Source organism: Myiozetetes cayanensis, unplaced genomic scaffold (assembly GCF_022539395.1).
Source record: "Myiozetetes cayanensis isolate MyiCay16 unplaced genomic scaffold, myiCay2020 scf4, whole genome shotgun sequence".
NCBI classification, from domain to species: Eukaryota; Metazoa; Chordata; class Aves; order Passeriformes; family Tyrannidae; genus Myiozetetes; species Myiozetetes cayanensis.
The window spans coordinates 810,225-829,511 of NW_026087631.1; the positions used below are offsets into that span (position 1 = coordinate 810,225).

The window sequence follows — 19,287 nt, forward strand, 5'->3', positions numbered from 1 at the left end:
ATTTATCTTCCCAAGAAACTGGGCCATATTTGGCCATTAATTATAAAGCAGAACTCCTCATTAACCACTTAGAAATTAATGACATGAGATGAACTCTCATGGTTATAATAAACTTAGCCACAAAGAATTTAAATGAACTGTTAGAGAAACAGTGAATCGATGTCTGAGTTCAGAGCAGAACCTGGGCATACTTTAAAGCATGTGACTGTATTGGAAAAGAAGGTCATTACTACAGTGAATAATTGCTTTCTACTGTATAATTAAAAAGAAAAGTTCATGCAATTCTCTCTTACCTTGCAGCCAGTCTCGAAAGTAGTGCAACCACATTTTGGGAAGCTGCTTATCCTCTTCCAACAAAATGTATGTCACATTACTGAAACTTTTGTGAAGTTCATAAAGTAAGTGCTGGACATGGGGACTGGGATAGTCTGCTTTCTGTGTTACTATATAAATATTGTAAAATGAGAAATACTTGAACTGTGCTGCAATAAAATCATAATCCTGGGTTTCTCGTGGTTCTAATATCTGTGAGATTCAGTCCATCTCTAGCCTGGGTAGTTCCATAAAGGCTGAGCCCAAGTAAACCCAGAAAAAGAAAAATAACCACAATCTGCAACAGAAAATGGAAACACCTTTGGTTTTATGTTCTTAAAGAAATTAATAACTCATAATAACACACAGAAGCAGGTTCATAATTAATCCCAAATACTATACTTTTAAGCTTTTATATCTTTATGCGCGCACACACACACTACAAGGCCAAACTAATTTGTGTTTTAGTGAACAGGAAATTTATATGGTGATGAAGTTAAAAAGTAGATTTGAAGTTATATTTGAAAAGTATGTCATTATAGCACTACCAAGATAAAACTTTTAAAGTGTGAAATTAGGTATAAAAATATTAATAATTGTAATTCCAAAATAATTCTATTTTTTGCTGATATTTAATACTATTGTCAGGATAATTTCCCTACTGGCCAAGGCAGAAGTCTATTTTTTAAAAACAGGTAAATAGTTTTCTGTTTACCTTAGCTTTTGGTTTTAGCAGGAATGGAGCATAATGCTTTTCTGAAAAAGATGAGAGTGTCCATTTAGTACAGGGTGGCTTGAGGCAATGCATACTGGAGTCTGAGAAATGGGAAAGCAAATCTCTTGTTGAGTTTGTGCTTTCTGGGCTCTGGCAGCTGATATTATCTTGTGTCACTGTCACCGGCTGCACAGATATTGCTGAACAAGACTCTGCTGTGGTGTAGAACACCTGTGCATGAGGATTGTATTCTGTGTGTAACTGCACTGTAGACTGCATTGTAATCTGAGTTTCATGTACAAAACTTTGACTGCTGTATGGGGGTGTACTGTAGCAAGTATTATCCCTGTTTTCCACATATGCTTGAGGTTCAATCTGAATCACTCTAGTGGCACACGGACTGCAAGAGAAGAGAAAAACATTGTTTGTATTTTGATAGATATTTATTTTAATCAGGATAGATAGGATAATCTGCTTCCATCAAAGACCGCTTCTACTACTGTAAAATGTTTATGTTAGTCAAGCACAATATTTTGATGAGGATTTCCTTCATCACTTGTAGGAAATATTTCTTAGACATGGTTTAAAGTATAGGCCTCTGAGCCTGTTTCTACATGTTTCTTATGCCCAAGAAAGAAGGAACCAGTATTTGTCTGAAGACACTGGCATCCACTTTGTGGTGGTTTTAATCTAGACCTTCCTTGGTTACCAGTTTGTAACCAAGGAAGAGGTAGTATTCCCAGTATTCCATACGATTTTTATGTAAATCGGGGTATAAATAAGAAAGGAAGAAAGGTCTTCACTCTCTTCTCTTCCGGCGGAGTACGGGAACAGTGAGTCCTTGCGTTAGTCTCGCTTATCTAAGGCTGAGGCCTGCAGTGACCGCTGGCCTACCACGTAGAAGATAGCAGAGTGCTGACCGTGTGTGCCAATCCTGTTTTTTTTCTAAAGGACGTAGTGAAATTTGTTTTACTAGTTACTTTATTAATTCTCGGGTTTGATTGCGTATATCCACTCGGTGTCCCTTTTTATTCCCTTTTGTTCCCCTTTCCCCTTTCCCTATCCCTTCGGGAGGTGTTTGAATTCCTTTTTACTGTGTACATAGCATCTTAACTGTAATATACATCAAATATATATTTTTTTATATAACTAACTTAATTTTCGGATTCTTCAATTTACATAGTTTTTTTTCCTTTACCCTAAAAGAAGAAGGGAGGGGGAAGGGGGGGGCTACTACTGAGTCTTTAAGTATTTGGCAAGGAGCCAAATCCAAACCATCACACACTTACATCACTCTATTAATTACATGTACTAATCAGGTCAATAACCAGGTAGTTGCACAGTCTGAATGAGTGATATATGATTACATCTACATGACCATGCTGAGAATTAAACTAGTTAGAAAATCAAAATGTAAATGCATGACATGCTGAATTCTTCTGTTTAGAACTATTAAAGTAACTGTTAAATAATATTTGGACCTTCTGAAAAAGATCTCAGAATTTCGGGAGGCAGATTGAAACCACTTGCCATACACTGACTGGTGGTGTAAACACATACGAGGATTAATTCCCATGAAGGACAGGCAAAAAAATGTCATAAATAAGCTTCCTTCTGTAAATAAAAACAAATTGCTGATAGAAAACAGTATCAGAGATTTTTCACCAAGTGGAAAAATCCTACAAAAAGGAAGAAAATGTTGCCTACCTAAACAAACAAGCTCTTATTAACTGAATTTCTTCATATGTATATGGACCCAAAATTCTGATTTACATTTGGTCCGACTTCATATGTGGGAATAAAGGGAAGGTCTGACAGTCCTGTACTTCTGAGAATCTGGGCTCCAAAATTCAAGCACATTAGACCATCCAGTGAAACTACGGCTGAATCAGAAACAGAAAGCAGGAGTCCCAATTTGTGATCACCTCCCTGTTCTAATGACTCCCTCAAAAGCAAATTTAGGAAAGCACTCTCTCTCTCTGACATCAAAGTAAAAGAAGGTCAGACTGTGTCAGCTCTTACGTGGGTGCAGAAGGCTAAGAGGACACAAAGGGGTTTCTCTACATCCTGGTTATGGCATGACATGCATGTGAAAGTACACAAATAGAAATGTAGCTTATCCTCTTCATTGCAGGCAAAACTAATGTAGAAAATATGTTTAAACAGTGGTTCTGATGATGACAGTAGCTTCCTCCTAGCCTACCCCTGATCTCAGAGCTGGATGTGTATTAGGTAAGAGTGTGCATACTATAGTTCTAAATTACTATTGGATCCATAGCAGAAAGATTATCAATCATTATCTTGCAATGGTACTGATCATTCTGAATTCCTCACAGTCCTATGAAAAACTGGGCTAAAGAGAAGTAATTTTATAAGTTTTACATTATTTTTATGCATTTAAGTTTCAAGGCATAAAAAGCAAAATAATTATCACAGAGTGATTAAATAAGGTTTCTGAGTACCCCAAGTTATTTACAGTCTTCCATAAGAGACCAGAATTAAGTCTTCCAAGGTTTACCAATACCAGCACTGGACACACTGTAATATCCCATTAAATTCTAAAAATACAGATATTACTAAAGCATGGTTCTTTTACGTTTCCAGAATAGTGTCCTTCAATTGCTAAAATGGATGTACGTATGAATAAAGGAGAAAGCGTGTGTATAGCAAATGTAATTCATCAATAAAACCATGACAGTAGCATACTGACCCTGCTGCTATCCTGCTGCAATGAACTCCCACTCCTGACAAGGGACAGTAGCACTGAGTGGTGATCACAAAAAAGATATACCTCATATACTGTAATTCTATCACACATTCTCACCTTGTAAAACAGCAGAATATATCCAGTCTCCTGTCTTCCCGACGATAAAGGTCCATACTCAGGATAGCAGGAAAAATCAGCAAAACCATAGCAAAGTTGAATACCACCACAACTGCTGCCTAGAGATCAATCACAAGAGATGCAAGGTAATTACTAAGCTCAATTTATGGCATTGGCTTTATAAAGGATAAAGAAATTCTCATCCATCCATCTGTTTATCATGTTTACTCATCAGACCCTTTCAAACTTCTCCCTGAGGTGATAGGAGAAATAGAAACTTTACTCACAGTATCCCGCAATGCCCAAATAAGGAACAATATAATCCTAGAGAAGTCCTTGAGAATTTGATAAGGGATGTACTCAAAAAAACAGGATGTAAACTAAGCTCTATATACACAAACAAGGTAAAATAAAGAACAAACGTAACAGTTTTTGGTGGTGAAACACAATGACACTGTGCTTGCTCCAGGACTGAGGTCAAGATGATGAAGACGACCTGGAAGGACCAAAGAAGGACTTCCAATAGGGGAGTGACTATGTAAAGCAAACTAATGAATATGTATTAAGTAAGCAAGAATATCTAATTAATATGTAAACAGTATGTGTAATAAAAAGCCCTGTCTATCTGTCATTTGGCACATTCAATTAGAATGCTCAATTGTGTTCCTCTCACATATATTCTCACTCTTCTCTGGTTGCAGTTGCTCCTGCACAATAACTTTTCCCCTTTTTAAATATGTTATCACAGAGGTGTTACCACCATCACTGATTGGCTAGGCCTTGGCCAAGGACAGGTCTGTCCTGGAGCCAGCTGTCATTGGCTCTATTGGACATAGGGCAAGCTTCTAGCAACTTCTCTAAGAAGCCAGCCCTATAGCCTTCCCCACTACCAAAACCTTGCCACACAAACCCAATACAAAATCATAGTAACCTACTGAATGATTGATGAGTGGTTTTTACTGATGTTTCTCTTTTGCTGTCTCCAGCCTACTTAAAGTAGGATTTTGGTCCTGCTGATTGGCTGAAGACATAACTACTAAAATCATAGAATCATAAAGTTTGTAAAAGACCATATATTGGTAGATTGTTTTATATTAGAGTTTCTGCTTGTGCTTGCTTTATAGTATCATTAGATTGCTTTAAATACGTTTTTTGAGCTAGACACTATCACCAACAACCTATGAACCTTATTAACCTGTCACAATTTGTATTAATAAAGAGTGTTATTCTGTAAACTGTTAGAGTCCTTTATAAGGTGCTGACAGTTTGCCGGCTGCAGAATAGCACGTCGGAAGGCCTTTGAGGTGTCTCCCTTATGCTTTTGGTTCCGCCTCCCAAAAAGGGCAATGCAATTACCCCTAATCCTGTGAATCTTTTTGGTGAAGAGTTCCCCCCCCCCCCTTACAGGATACCTGACAGACTGGTTCAGATATAAAGGGTTTCATTTTCCTTGGGACGCTGACAGACAAATAAATCACTGAGGGCCAAGAAAATCTCCTCTCTCTAAGGGTTGGGTGAATCTCCTCCCCTTTCATGTGACAAATGTATGCCTGCTGAGAAACCGCTACGCATGCTGAAGCCCTGCTTCCTAGGAAGTAATCAAACATCTCTTGCTAATGGGAAGTAGAGAATAAACCTTGTTATTTTCCTCTTCACTTGTGCAGGCACAAACTTTCACTTTTGCTTTAGTAAACTGCCTTAACCTTCGAGTCATTTTCCCTCTTATTCTCTTTCCCCTGTCCAGCTGGGAAGAGGAGTGATAGAGCAGCTTGGTGAACACCTGGCATCCAGTCAAGGTAAACCCACTCCTCTTATATACACAGATTTCTCCAGTACCAGTAAATCCTCAATACGGTTCTCTGGTTGGCCTTGTTGCACATTTCCCCATCTCTTATATACATATAAAGGGTTACTATGTGTGAGGAATGACACACGTCCCTGTCTGCCAGCTCAGGGGGCTTGTTACCCTGAGGATAACTGATCTTTCTGTTGAAGACTAAGGCAAAGAATGTTGGAAGCTCCCCACAAGAAATATATTCATGGTGGAGAAAAATCTCTGAAGAAAAGGAGAATTGAGGAAAGACAGTTTTGGGATACAACTACACTACTGAACAACAGATGATTTTCTACCTCAGAAACAGCGTTTCATGTTATAAAAGTGTTAAGTTTATTCAATTTAGTAACAATGTTGTTAGAGAAATACCTTACTTTGTATGTAATGTGTTAGTTTCAATTACTATTAGACCCTGCCCTTATCTGCAATTGTAAACCCTAAGCTCACTACCCTGTTAGTAGAATTTATAGCTCTTCCCTGCTTTCCATCTATGGTACCCATGTTTAGATATTCCCTTGCATGTTAACCTCCCTAGAAATCCTCCCTAATTCCACACATTCCATGCTTTACTGATAAAAAGCTAGCTCACACTGCAATAAAGGGACTTTTTGGTCTTTTGGCCATTTTACCACTTTGTGTCTTCACTGCTAGTGGAGTATCTTGAACCCAAGATCTGAAAATTTCTGTGGTGTCACAGCTACCACGGCCGATAAAGAAGGCATTGAGTACCTGAGCCTTTTCCTCATTCTTGGTTACAATGTTCCCCTCTGCATCCGATAAAGGATGGAGATTTTCCTTGGTCCTCTTTTTGTTGCTAATGTATTTATAAAAAGACTTTTTAAACGGAATTCAAATTATGGACTCTTGGTTTGATGGACAGAAATCACTTTATTCCCCATGATCCAGGGTTTTTATATCATTCACTTCCCACTGGGAGTAGTTAGGCAAATCAAGGCAGAACACAGCTGCAAGCAACACATCAATCACTCTCATGGCCAGCCTGTCACACACACACACACACACACACACACACACACACATACAGACCTTGGAGTTTCAAGTTACCCTTTTCACACCCCCACATGGTGAAATTGCAAACTGGAGTTCAGCTCTCCCTGGGCAGTAAATCATGGCTTAGAGAAAACAACACAAGGTCATCTGAACATTCTTCAGGCCTTTCTCATGCTTGGCTGCTACATATCTTTCACAACAGGGGCCAGATTGAATTCTAGTTAAGCTTCCCCCTTTCAAATTTTCTCTCTACATAGAATCATATCATAGAATCATAGAATATGCTGAGTTGGAAGGGACCCATCAGGATCATCAAGTCCAACTCCTGGCCCTACACAGGACACCCCAAGATTCACACCATGTGCCTGAGAGCATTGTCAAAAGGCTTCTTGAACTCAGGCTTGATGCTGTGATCACTTCCCTGAGGAGCCTGTTCCAGTGCTCAACCACCCTCTGGGTGAAGAATATTTTCCTAAAATCTAACTTAAACCACCCCCGACTCAGCTTCATGCCATTTCCTCGAGTCCTGTTAATGGTCGTGAGAGTAAAGAGATCGATACTAAGCCCTCCGTTTCCCCTTGTGAGGATGTTGAAGACTGCAATGAGGTCTCCCCTCAGTCTCCTCTTCTCCAGGCTGGATAGACCAAGTGACCTCAGCTGCTCCTCATAAGGCTTCCCCTGCAGACCCTTCACCATTCTTATGGCCCTCCATTGGACGCTCTCTAATAACTTAATGTCTTTTTTATATTGTGGTGCCCAAAACTGCACACGGTACTTAAGGTGAGGCCATCCCAGTGCAGAGTAGAGCAGGACAATCACCTCCCTTGACCAGCTGCTGATGCTGTGCTTTTAATGCACCCCAAGACACAGTTGGCCTTCCTGGCTGCCAGAGTACACTGCTGATATATTCAACTTGCCATCGACCAGGACCCCCAGGTCCCTTTCCACAGTGCTACTCTCCAGCCTCTCATTCCCCAACCAGGGTTGCTCCATCCTAGGTGCAGAATCTGGAACTTCCCCTTGTTAAACTTCATGTGGTTGGTGATTGCCCTGCCTTCTAATTTGTTGAGGTTTCTCTGCAGGGCCTCTCTGCGCTCAAGGGAGTCAACGGCCTCTCCCAATTTAGTGTCAGCAGCAAACTTACTTAGTATACCTTCGAGTCCTGTGTCCAAGTTGTTTATGAAGATGTTGAAGACAACTGGGTGGAGGATGGAGCCCTGTGGAACCTCACTAGTGACAGGTCACCAGCCTGATGTTGCCCCATTCACTACAAGTCTTTGTGCCTGACCCATGAGACAGTTGCTCACCCATTGCATAACATGGTTATCCAACTGTATGCTGGACATTTTGTCCAGAAGGGTCCCTTGAGAGATGGTATCAAAGGCTTTGCTGAAGTCCAAAGAGATTACATCAACTGGCTTCCCTTGATCAACCAGGTGTTGAAGGAAATCAGGTTCAACAAGCAGGATTTCCCCTCATGAAGCCATGCTGGCTGTGACTGATGACTATGTTGCCCTTCAGGTGTTTTTCAATACTTCCCAGAAGAATCTTTTCCATCATTTTAACAGGCACTGAAGGGAGACTGACAGGACTGTAGTTTCCAGGGTCCTCCTTCTTGCCCTTCTTGAAAATCAGGACAACATTCACCAGCTTCCAGTCAGCTGGGACCTCTCCAGATTCCCAAGCCTGCTCAAAAATCATTGAGACAGGTTCTGTGATGACATCAGGAAGCTCCTTGAGGATTCCTGGATGAATCCCATCAGGCCCCATAGACTTTTAGGGATCTAGTTGGAGCAGCAGATCCCTCACAACATCAGGGTCAACTAGAAGTTGATCATTCTCGCAGTCATGGGCCTCCAGCTCAGCCACTGGGACCCCCTTAGCCTGTCATCAGGGTTGAAGACAGAGGGAAAGAAAACATTAAACATCCCTGCCTTGACTCTGTCCCTGTTTGTGAGGTGGCCATCCTCATCCTGTAACAGGCCTATGTTGATCCTGCACTGCCTTTTGCTATTAACATACTAAAAATATCATCTTTTTATTGTCCCTCACAGTACTGCCCAACTTCAACTCCAATTGAGCTTTGGTCGCACGAACTTTCTCCCTCAGTAGAAATCAGCATCACTGTATTCCTCCCATGTCAGCTGACCTTGCTTCCACCAAGCATACACCTTTCTTTGCCTTATTTCCAAAAGAATATCCCTGCTCAGCCAAGCTGGCCTTCTTGACACCTGCTTGATTTCTGACATTTGGGAATTGCCTGTTCCTGTGCCCTTAGGAGGTGGTGCTTAAAAAGTGACCAGCACTGATGGAACCCAGCACCTGAAAAAGTGTTTTCCCAGGGGACTTTACTTACTAATTCCCTGAGCAGCCTGAAGTCTGCTCTCATGTCCAGAGTTGAAGTCTTGCTGGCACTTTTCCTCTTGTCAACAGAGATTTTGAACTCAATTACTTCATGGTTGCTGTGGCCAAGGTGGCCGCCCATCTTCACTTCCCTCACAAGACCCTCTCTGTTAAAAAGCAACAAATCAAGGAGGGCATCTTTCCTAGTCAGTTCTCTTAGTACTTGTATCGTGAAGTTCTCATTCTGGTGTTTTAGGAATCTTCTGGACCTGTTTGTGCCAGCTGCGTGGTGTTCCCAGTTAACATCCGGCAAGTTGAAGTCCCCCCAAAGGACAAGGGTAGTTGATTTGTAGGTGCCTCTAAATTCCTCGAAGAATAATTCATTGGCATTATCATCCTGGCTAGGTGGTCAATAGTAGGCTCCCACGATGACATTCGCATTGTTTCTTTGTCCCTTGAGTCTTACCCAGAGGGTCTCAACTGTGCCATTGCCAACTGTAAGCTCCATATGTTCTAGTCCCTCCATCACATACAACACCACCCCTCTGCCTCTTCTGCCCTGCCTATCCCTTCTGAAGAGTCTGTAATCAACCAACATGGCACTCCAGTCATAGGACTCATCCTACCAGATTTCACTTATGCCAATGATGTCAAACCTGTGGGACTGGGCCAAAGCTTCCAGCTCCTCTTGTTTGTTCTTCATGCTGCATACATTAGTGTAGAAATGTTTCAGGTGTGGTACTTTGTGGCCAACACCTCGTGAAACAGATTGAGGGATTCCATTAATACTCATTTCCTCAAGTTTTGGCACACTGTCCCATTGCTCATCTCTGGCAAGCCTAGTTTTGTCCTTTTCCCCCTTCCAAGCTAGTTTAAAGGTCTGTCAACAAGCCCTGCCAGCTCCTGTGCTAGAACTCTTTTTCCCTTCTGAGAAAGGTGCATCCCATCAGGTGTCAGTAGACCAGGTTTTGAGGAGATTATCCCATGGTCAAAAAACCCCAAATTTTTTCACTTACACCAGCCTTGGAACCATGTGTTGATCTGATGGATCTGCCTATTCCTATCAATATTATTACTTGGTACTTGAAGAATCGAAGAAATCACTACCTGTGCTCCAGATCCTTCAACTAATCATCCCAAGGCCCTAAAGTCTCTTTTGATGCCTTTGGACTTCTCCTTGTTATTTTGTCACTGCCAGCTTGAACAACCAATAATGGATAGTAATCAGAGGGCCTTACTAGACTGGAGAGTTTTCCAGTAATGTCATTTATCTGAGCCCCTGGGAGACAGTAGACTTCCCTGTGAGTTGGGTTGGGTCTGCATATTGGATTCTCTGTTCCCCTTAGAAGGGAGTTTCCTATTAAAACTACCCTTCTTTTCCTCTTAACAGAGGAGATTGTGATGCGGGGTACAGGTGGGGTTGCTTTAGGAGGCCCCTCTGTCCCAGAAGGACCTTCGCCCACCTCATCAGTATTCTGGCCTTCTGGTTTCAGGGCCTCATACCTGTTGTAGAAGGTACCAGTTCTACTTGTTAAACTTTCAGAAGGAGAAGGAACCTTCACCTCACAGTGACCAGCTTCCAACCTTCATCTTCAACAGACCCTTGACTATGGCAGGGTTCTGAGTCCATTGCTTCTCCACAGCAATGGAGGTTCAAGAGTCTCAAGAGTCTTGAGACTGTAGCATCTCTGTAAATAACCAGTCAATCTCTTGCTCTTTTCTTCGAATACTGCACAGCCTATTCACTTCCTCCTGTAGCTCCCTCACCTGGCAACACAGCTCTTCAACCTTCTGCAAAATAACTGTTTGTCTGCCCCAGCCTCACAGAGAGGCATCAGACACTCTTGGCAACCTGTGACCTGGAGAGCTATATCTACCATCATCAGGTCTGTCTGGCTGGAGGCCTCTGACACAGCTGGTTCAGTGACTCCTGCAGCTACAGAGGATTGAGCTCTATGGTGTGTCAAGACCATAACTGAAGAAGCTTACACTAGTACACTAATAAGGTTGGGACTGAAAGGATCTTATTGTGCTCTTCTCCACCAGATACTGAGTCTGTTTGCTCTATTGGCTGATCCCTGATGGTCAGAGTGGAGCCCTTCCCGCTTACCCTGCCTGTGCAAATTGCCGTGCCATGCTCCAGGTCGCTCGTGCTCCTTTAGAGATGTTTAAATTGCCCTCACTGTTTCCAGCAACACACCCTCCATGCCTGATTGGGCTTTCAGGGCCTGACGAGGCTCGAGGCTGCTGCTTGGGTATCCCTGAGCTTGGGAATGCCCCTTTACAACTTGATCTAATCCTGTCCACCGGACTTACCTCACTCACCACTGCTGCCGCCTTGCCAACTGACTGTTGGTTTTGGTCTTGCCTCATTTAAGTTGTCCTTGCATTTCCCAGTAATGCCCCCTCTGCGCCTGACCTAATGACATCCTTATACCCTTCCTGAGTTACCTGCCCCTTCTTCCAAAGGCATAAACTCTCTTCTTTTCCCCTGAGTTCCAACAAAAGCTCCCTGTTCAACCAGGTTGGTCTTCCCCACTGTCTCGTCTTTCGGCACATGGGGAAGGCCTGCTCCAGCACCTTTAAGATTTCCTTCTTTAAGTATGTCCACTTTTCCTGGACCCCTTTCTTTTTAGGGGCTGTTTCCCAAGGGGTTCTCCAAAACAGTGTCCTGAACAGGCCAAAGTCTGCCCTCCAGAAATCCCAGGTAGCAGTTTTGCTTACCCTCTTCCTTACTTCACCAAGAATCAAAAATTCTATCATTTCATGGTCATTGTGCCCAAGACAGCCTCTGACCACCACATCTCCCACCAACCCTTCTCTGTTTGTAAATAGCAGGCCCAGTGGGGCACCTCCCCTGGTAGGCTCACTTACCAGCTGTGTCAGGAAATACATGCTTCAGCACAGAAAAATCACATTTTCTCTCAGAACAGAAAATTCTTGAATTTTTCTCCAACATTTTGCTAAAATTACATTGGGAACAAGTCAGTACAAACTGCTACAGTAGTTATTAATGTGGTAAATGCACCTTGGTTATGGTTTGTAATAGCAGCAAATTTGACAAACCTCAATGAAATGATTAAATTCCTACTTAGGAATGTGATGGTGTAAACTAGAGTATAGTGTACTGATCTAGACTGCCTTAAGAATTCAAATCTTGCTGGAGACTTGTTTCTGCTTAGTTGCATACTTCTTGGTTTTTGCACTCAACTTAGTTGGGATGGGGCAGGATATTCTCTCACCCACAAACAGGATATGAGACTCATGGTATGAGAAATGGAAGGAGCAGAATCAAGAGGAGAAAGCAGTTGGCTACCACCAAGAACTATGGTAAACTATAGTAAACAGTGATCCCATATTGGTTGAGTGAACTGCAGAAGCACTGAACATGGTCTTTATCATTCATTTCCACAATGACACCATCTACAAGAGCTAACAAAACAACATAAGAACTTACTTGGAGTGAAAATGCTCGTAAAGCAGGAATAGGGATTAAGGCAGCCATAAAAAAAGCAGTAACATTGCTGATAGATGTAAGGGCTACACTTGCTCCTGTTCGCTTCAAACATTCACCTGTTCTGTCCTGCAAAACAAAGTAAAACAAATAAGGTGATGTTCTTCAAATGAAGAGATCATCCTACAGATATACCATGGTAACAGTGAAAAGTATTACAAGGAATTTCTGAATAAAAGTATGCATTTGAGAGTTTGTAAGAGTAAACAACATACTAAGTACACTGTCCAGGAGAAAAGCAGATGACATATGAAGTGCTTACATTTTTTGAGGGTAGCAAAAATTATCAAAGATGACACTGGCTTCAAAAGTCAAAGATAAATGGATACTGATATTATATCAAATACATCAGTTAAGTAGGATGTGTTCTGTATCAGTGCAGTAACTTGGTGTTCTTAACATTTTTCAGACAAAATAAGCATACATTAACAGTGTAGATTCATAATGTCTTGAAGAAGCATGTGAGAAAAAAACCCCAACAAACAGAAATCACAGGAACCACACAAAAAAACAGAGGATCAAACACAGGACCCTTTCCCAATGCAGTAGGTTATTTTGAAGCATATGAAGGTTATAGCACAATGAGTTTGTATTGCCTGCATGACAAACCAAAAGGAAAGAGCACATGGAAGACACTGCTTGTACAAAACTAACCTGACAAATATATATTGCTTTTAAATGATTTGTACTTTGGATATGAAACTCTGGACTGAGAATAAAAAGGTCAATAAAAGGAAAAGATTATAAAAGTGAGGAGGATCTTAGATTTCAAAATGTGAATATGTGAAGGTCATGGTTAATTATAAATAAAAGGAAAGAAAACCAGACCCAAGAACAAAGATCTCTAGAACAAAAGCTTTTTAAAAAAATCATTACTAAATAATTCTAGGTATATTTTCCTCTACGAGGTTTTTCTTTTACTTTATTCTTTTATTTTCCCCAAACACCCCATTTTGTCATTACCTCAAATGGAATTCTCTTATTCTGCCCTGTTTCACTAAATGCATGTACCAGAAGGAATATATCATCTACACCAACTCCAAGAGCAAGAAAAGGCAAAACCTTGGGGAAGAAACAAAACAAGTAAAAAAAAAAAAAAAAGCATTTTTATATTATTCTTATGATTTTCCATGCAGATAGTTGTTAGATGGCTAATCAAAATAAACTTTACACTACACTCTGAAGAGAAATCCAAGGTTAAAATGAAAATCAATGTGATGTGATACAGCTATTAACTTTCATTCTGAAAGTGATGAGAAACTTGCAGTATACCATTTAGAGGTATAAAACCTCACAAAAAGTAATTCAAGCTTTTGGTAGTCAAAGAATAACAGACAATATTTCAAGTTATTTTCAAAATATTTTCAGGAGTTGAACATCCCTATATATTTGGATGTAAGGGCAAAACTTGCAGCTGAGACACAGAAGAACAAATATCCTAGAATCTACATAATTAAACAAACTGCAGGATATCTGCCTTTTTCTTAAAATTATTTGGAAGCACGTTCTCTTAATTTCTCACAGCACAAGCTCCTGGATAGGAGAAAGATGTAAGTAAAAATAAAAAAAAATATTTTCTCAGCTTATGTTTTTCCTCAAAGATTGATTCAGATGTGTTTATTTACTAACAAAGTTCTTGTAATATAGCAGCAGACTTTTGGCTCCTCAATACCTGAGTTGTGGCAGCATTAAAGGAAATTCCAATCAATGAGCACAGACCCAGTCCTGCAGCCACTGAGAGCGCAACCAAGAAGATTCCTGCCAGCCCCACAGCACCTTGAGACTTTGCACAGTCCCACCGCAGCATTGTTAAACAGGCATAGGCAAGCTGAAAGCAAAGCAAGGATTGGATTAGAATGGATCCTTCTCTATTCCCTATCCCCCCTCAACAATATACATAGCTTACAAGTGTTTTTAAACAGAACAGACATATCAGAGATGTTACATAGAGGAATAGGTGACAACCCTGAGGCAAATGTTTACAAACTGCAATTTTTATTTTAAGTATTCTGAAAATGTTCTCAACTGTTGACTGGTAACAAGAAGGCAGCCATTTGAACCCTGCTATACTACTGGAGTTAATTAAACAAATAGAATTTAATTTCTTACCATTAGTAAGTAGCCACTAGCTACTCTGATAACGCTGACATCAGAAAATGACTTTAGAATGTCATCCAGGGTAGTTGTGGTAAAGGAAAGCACCTTCTGAGTAGAGTTTTCTGCAACACTTTGATGAACAACCTACAGAAAAAAAAGTTAGTGTGCCTAAGAAAGAAGCCCATTATCATCTTCTATAGCAAATATCTGAAATCAACTGCTTTTGCCTTAATGTTCCTATTCAAGCATACACCCTATAACAGAGATTTCACTGAGGCTATACGAAATAAATATTTTTTGTTATTATTTCCTGCAAGCTACTGATTATCAAACAAGAATTTACATCTTCAGGAAAGGCCACTGCATTCATAGCTCATTCGCAACATTTAACTCCTGAAATGTAAAGGAGGTTTCTTCTTTCCATAACTCTGCCACTGATTTGCTGTTGTATGAGTTTTGCCTTTAATCCAAGGTCCAGCAAACAGTAAAATCTTCATGGCTTCTCATATGGGTTTAAGCAAGCAGCTTCTTAATTAAAAAAAAATAAAAAAATCAACCTTTTCACAGAATCACAGAATCAACTAGGTTGGAAAAGACCTCTGAGATCGAGTCCAACCCTTGACCTAACTTGTCAACTAGACCATGGCTGAAAGTGCCACATCCAGTTTCTTCTTAAATACCTCCAGGGATGGTGACTCCCCCATCTCCCTGGGTAGCCCATTCCAATGACTAATCACTCTCTCTGTAAAGAACTTCTTTCTTGGTGCAGCTTAAGACTGTGCCCTCTTGTCCTACTGCTAGTTGCCCTGGAGAAGAGACCAACACCCACCTGGCTAGAACCTCCTCTCAGGTAGTTGCAGAGAGTGATGAGGTCTCCCCGGAGCCTCCTCTTCTCCAGGCTAAACAATTCCAGCTCCCTTAGACACTCCTTATAGGACTTGTGCTCCAGTCCCTTCACCAGCCTTGTTGCCCTTCTTTGGACATGCTCCAGCACCTCAACATCCTTCCTAAAATGAGGGACCCAGAACTGGACACAGTACTCGAGGTGCAGCCTAACCAGGGTCAAGTACAGGGGAAGAATCACTGCCCTGGTCCTGCTGATCACACTATTGCTGATCCAGGCCAGGATGCCATTGGCCCTCTTGGCCACCTGGTCACACTGCTGGCTCATGTTCAGCCTGCTGTCAATCAGTACCCCCAGGTCCCTTTCTGCCTGACTGCTCTCCAGCCACCCTGTCCCCAACCTGTAGTGCTCCATGGGGTTGTTGTGGCCAAAGTGCAGGACCCAACACTTGGTCTTGTTGAACCTCATACCGTTGGATTTGGCTCATCTATCCAGCCTGTCCAGGTCCCTCTGCAGAGCCCTCCTGCCTTCCAGCAGATCAATATTCCCCCCCAACTTGGTATCATCTGCAAATTTGCTCATGGTAGACTCGATTCCCTCATCTAGATCATCAATAAAGATAATAAAGGGGACTGGGCCCAACACTGATCCCTGGGGGACACCATTAGTGACCAGCTGCCAACTGGATGCAACACCATTCCCCACCACTCTCTGGGCCTGGCCATCAGCCAGTTCCTAACCCAGCACAGAGTGCCCCTGTCCAAGCTGTGGGCTGCCAGCTTTTCCAGGAGTATGCTATGGGAGACGGTGTCAAAGGATTTGCTGAAGTCCAGATAGAACACATCCACAGCCTTCCCCTCATCCACCAGGTGGGTCACCTGGTCATGAAAGGAAATCAGGTTGGTCAGGCAGGACCTGCCCCTCCTAAATCCATGTTGTCTGGGTCTGATCCCCCAGCTGTCCTGTATGTGTTGTGTGATTGCACTCAAGATGATCTGCTCCATAACATTGCCAGGTATCAAGGTAATTTTAAAATTGTTTGTTACAGCATAAGGATAACTTTAAAACCAGGATACAACACTTAATTCTAGTTTAAGCATCTTCCTTGAGAAAATACTATAAAAAGCCACAACTAAAGGCAGTGGACCTTAGTAAAGCTATATAGCAAGACATCTAGGCTATTGTCAGTTTTACCTCAACATACATCCGCTGCCAGGCTTCCAGAATTGCTGCTGCCTTATCCTCACTCCAGTTGATATGTGAAACATATTCATACCCCTTGAAGTGCTCATACATTTGCTTAGGAGTCATTAACTGAAACATGGTTTGCAAAGCCTGGGCACTGTAACCAGGGAGAGAAGAGAGAGGAAAAAGAGGCATTAAAATAAGTATTTTTGGGAACTGTTTTTTTCACTGCATAAAGGCTCAAATGAGGGTCTAACAGGAGCTTGCACAAATTCTGGATTTTATAAGCCACATGTTAATATTAAAATTGAACAGATTATAATTATTCTACCATGTATCTGGTGAAACTGTAGTGGTCTATACAGTACTGATGTTAAGTCTATATTTCACTGAAGTTAGTGAGTATTTTGCCATTATTTTCAATAGGATCACTTCCAGGAGCAAAGAATGGAACCCTACAAATCAATTATAAAGATCATGACTGACAGATTGCTATGAGAAGGACACAGAAACAGTTATTCCTATGAGATCTTGCAAATGCTGTTGGCAATTTGTCATTTGAAGACCTTGGTCTTCTTCATACCTTGGAGAGAAATGCCAGACTAAACTCCTGACAGCTGACAAGCAGTAAAGAATACACAAAAGGCAATAATTATCCATTGTAAATTTACACAGTATGTAACTGTACCCAACAATTTTAGAAGCTTAAAGAGCTATTTCATTTTTCACCAGGAATAAGGTCTTTGGCTATTTGCTAGAAGACACTTCTGTGTACTTTTCCACTTTCAGTATTTAGTGTCAATGTAAAAAACATCAAAATCCATATAAAAAGTTCTAGTAAAAATTATCTGTATTAAATATGTAAGAATTATACTTCAAGGGGTTTTCCTCCCAAAGTCTATGACTTCTTCAAGAAGTCTAAAAGAAAGGGTTTTATTTTGTCTGTCAGAAAACGTATTCAAGATACGGTGAATAAAGAATATACTTTTCTCTGTATTGACCTTAAACAAAGAGTTCAATGGAGATTTTTGATTTTTGATAAAAGAAAAATAAGTGGGCACATTACCCAAGTTATATTTCCCATTTTTTCCTTTGATCATATTTCAAAAACACAAAGTTGTTCATTATTTTAAATACTGTTCAATACTTTATACATACACTCTAAACAACAAAGTTGACAGGAAAAAAAGTTCTTTCTGAGAAATGTACACTATCATTTTTAGGTTTGAAGAAGGCAGCAATGACACCTCCTTAAATTTAAACAACTGTTTAATAATCACTCTTTTAAATTTTTTCCTCCTAGACCAGGGTCAATAATACTGACACCTTAGAGCTTTTTGGATTCTTTTTAGCTTTTTGTAGATTTTAGAAGTAGTTATGTAGTAAATGTAGATTTTAATGTAGCTGTATAATCCCTTACCCTTTAACATAGTAGTTTACAAATACCCAACCCTCTTACCCCATTTTATATCAAACTTTCTAAATTCCTTTAGCATATTTAGTCTTCTTTTAAAGGTAGAACTCTAGAAAAACACCTCTGTTTAAGAACATCACACCCTAGTCCTGAACAACAAGATACCATGACAGGCAAAAGCAACCTTCAAGCCCAGAATTTTGGAGGAGTTCCAAGGACTGTATGTGCTGTGAAGAAGATGAAGATGAGGAAGAAGGGGTCCCAAAGACCCCAGACCCAATTGCTGAAGGGGCGTGTCGGGGGGCAGAACTGGGTAGAACTGGGGGTGGACAGATCTGGAATTGGATGGACCTTATTATAAAATCATAGAGCCACTGCCTGGGTGCATGCATTGTGTGTATTCCCCTGAGCCTGTGGGTCTGATTAAAGGACCCACTCTTTTTATCTTATACACTACATTGGCCTGGAGTTTTTTTCTCTGCTATCTCTTTAGGTTACAATGCACATCATTCACAGATTGTGAAAGACAGTTGATTTTGCATGATATGGCCCCCTGTGAAAAAAACTCCAAATTCTAACAAAGAAAAAATTAAAAATTCTTATGTAAACATTTGTTTGCTTACCTGACAAGCTTACCAGAACTATTCTTGACTGCACCACCTATAATCAATTCCTCCTGCCAATGCATGTATTTTCTTGACAGTCCATAGCATCCACCACTCAAAACAAGAGCCACATCAAGAGGCTAGAATAAAGTTTTAAAGAAGCAATTCATCAGCTGCACAACTTCAGACAAATCCTAAATTAACATCGAGTTTACTGAAATAACAGATACTGAAGATCATCTAGGAAGTCTACAAAGAGAAATGTGTTCAATAAATGGGAGTAGACAAACTAGCCTGATACTTGTTCACCAGATAGCAACTTCTCCAAAATGACTGAGAAAGGGATATATCAAGTTGGGTCAACAAAACTGGCCCTACTTGAAGGAAGGTCTTGCTGCATAGTGTCAGTGTACAGCAGCAGTCATATTCCAGGAGTAACTGTGTCTGCCTGAGGCATATTGCTTGCTTAAATTATTACATTGCCACACCTAGTCAGTAGCTGAGAACTGAAATTTCACTCTAAGTATGTGATTAATATTGCATCACAGGATGAGGGAAAGTTAGTTACCCTGGGCTAATTATATAATAG

The 19,287-nt window shown here is 40.8% G+C and overlaps 1 protein-coding gene across 1 annotated transcript in view; it reads right to left on the reverse strand.

Moving 5' to 3' along the window:
* Window positions 1-19,287, reverse strand: part of LOC126647314 (protein patched homolog 1-like) — a 166,892-nt gene that overhangs the window by 48,161 nt on the left and 99,444 nt on the right. The window contains 10 exon segments of the mRNA XM_050329444.1: window positions 294-519; window positions 521-610; window positions 1,028-1,427; window positions 3,852-3,970; window positions 12,497-12,622; window positions 13,517-13,615; window positions 14,226-14,381; window positions 14,663-14,794; window positions 16,689-16,836; window positions 18,717-18,838. Of these exon segments, the coding sequence (XP_050185401.1) occupies window positions 294-519; window positions 521-610; window positions 1,028-1,427; window positions 3,852-3,970; window positions 12,497-12,622; window positions 13,517-13,615; window positions 14,226-14,381; window positions 14,663-14,794; window positions 16,689-16,836; window positions 18,717-18,838 (1,618 nt within the window).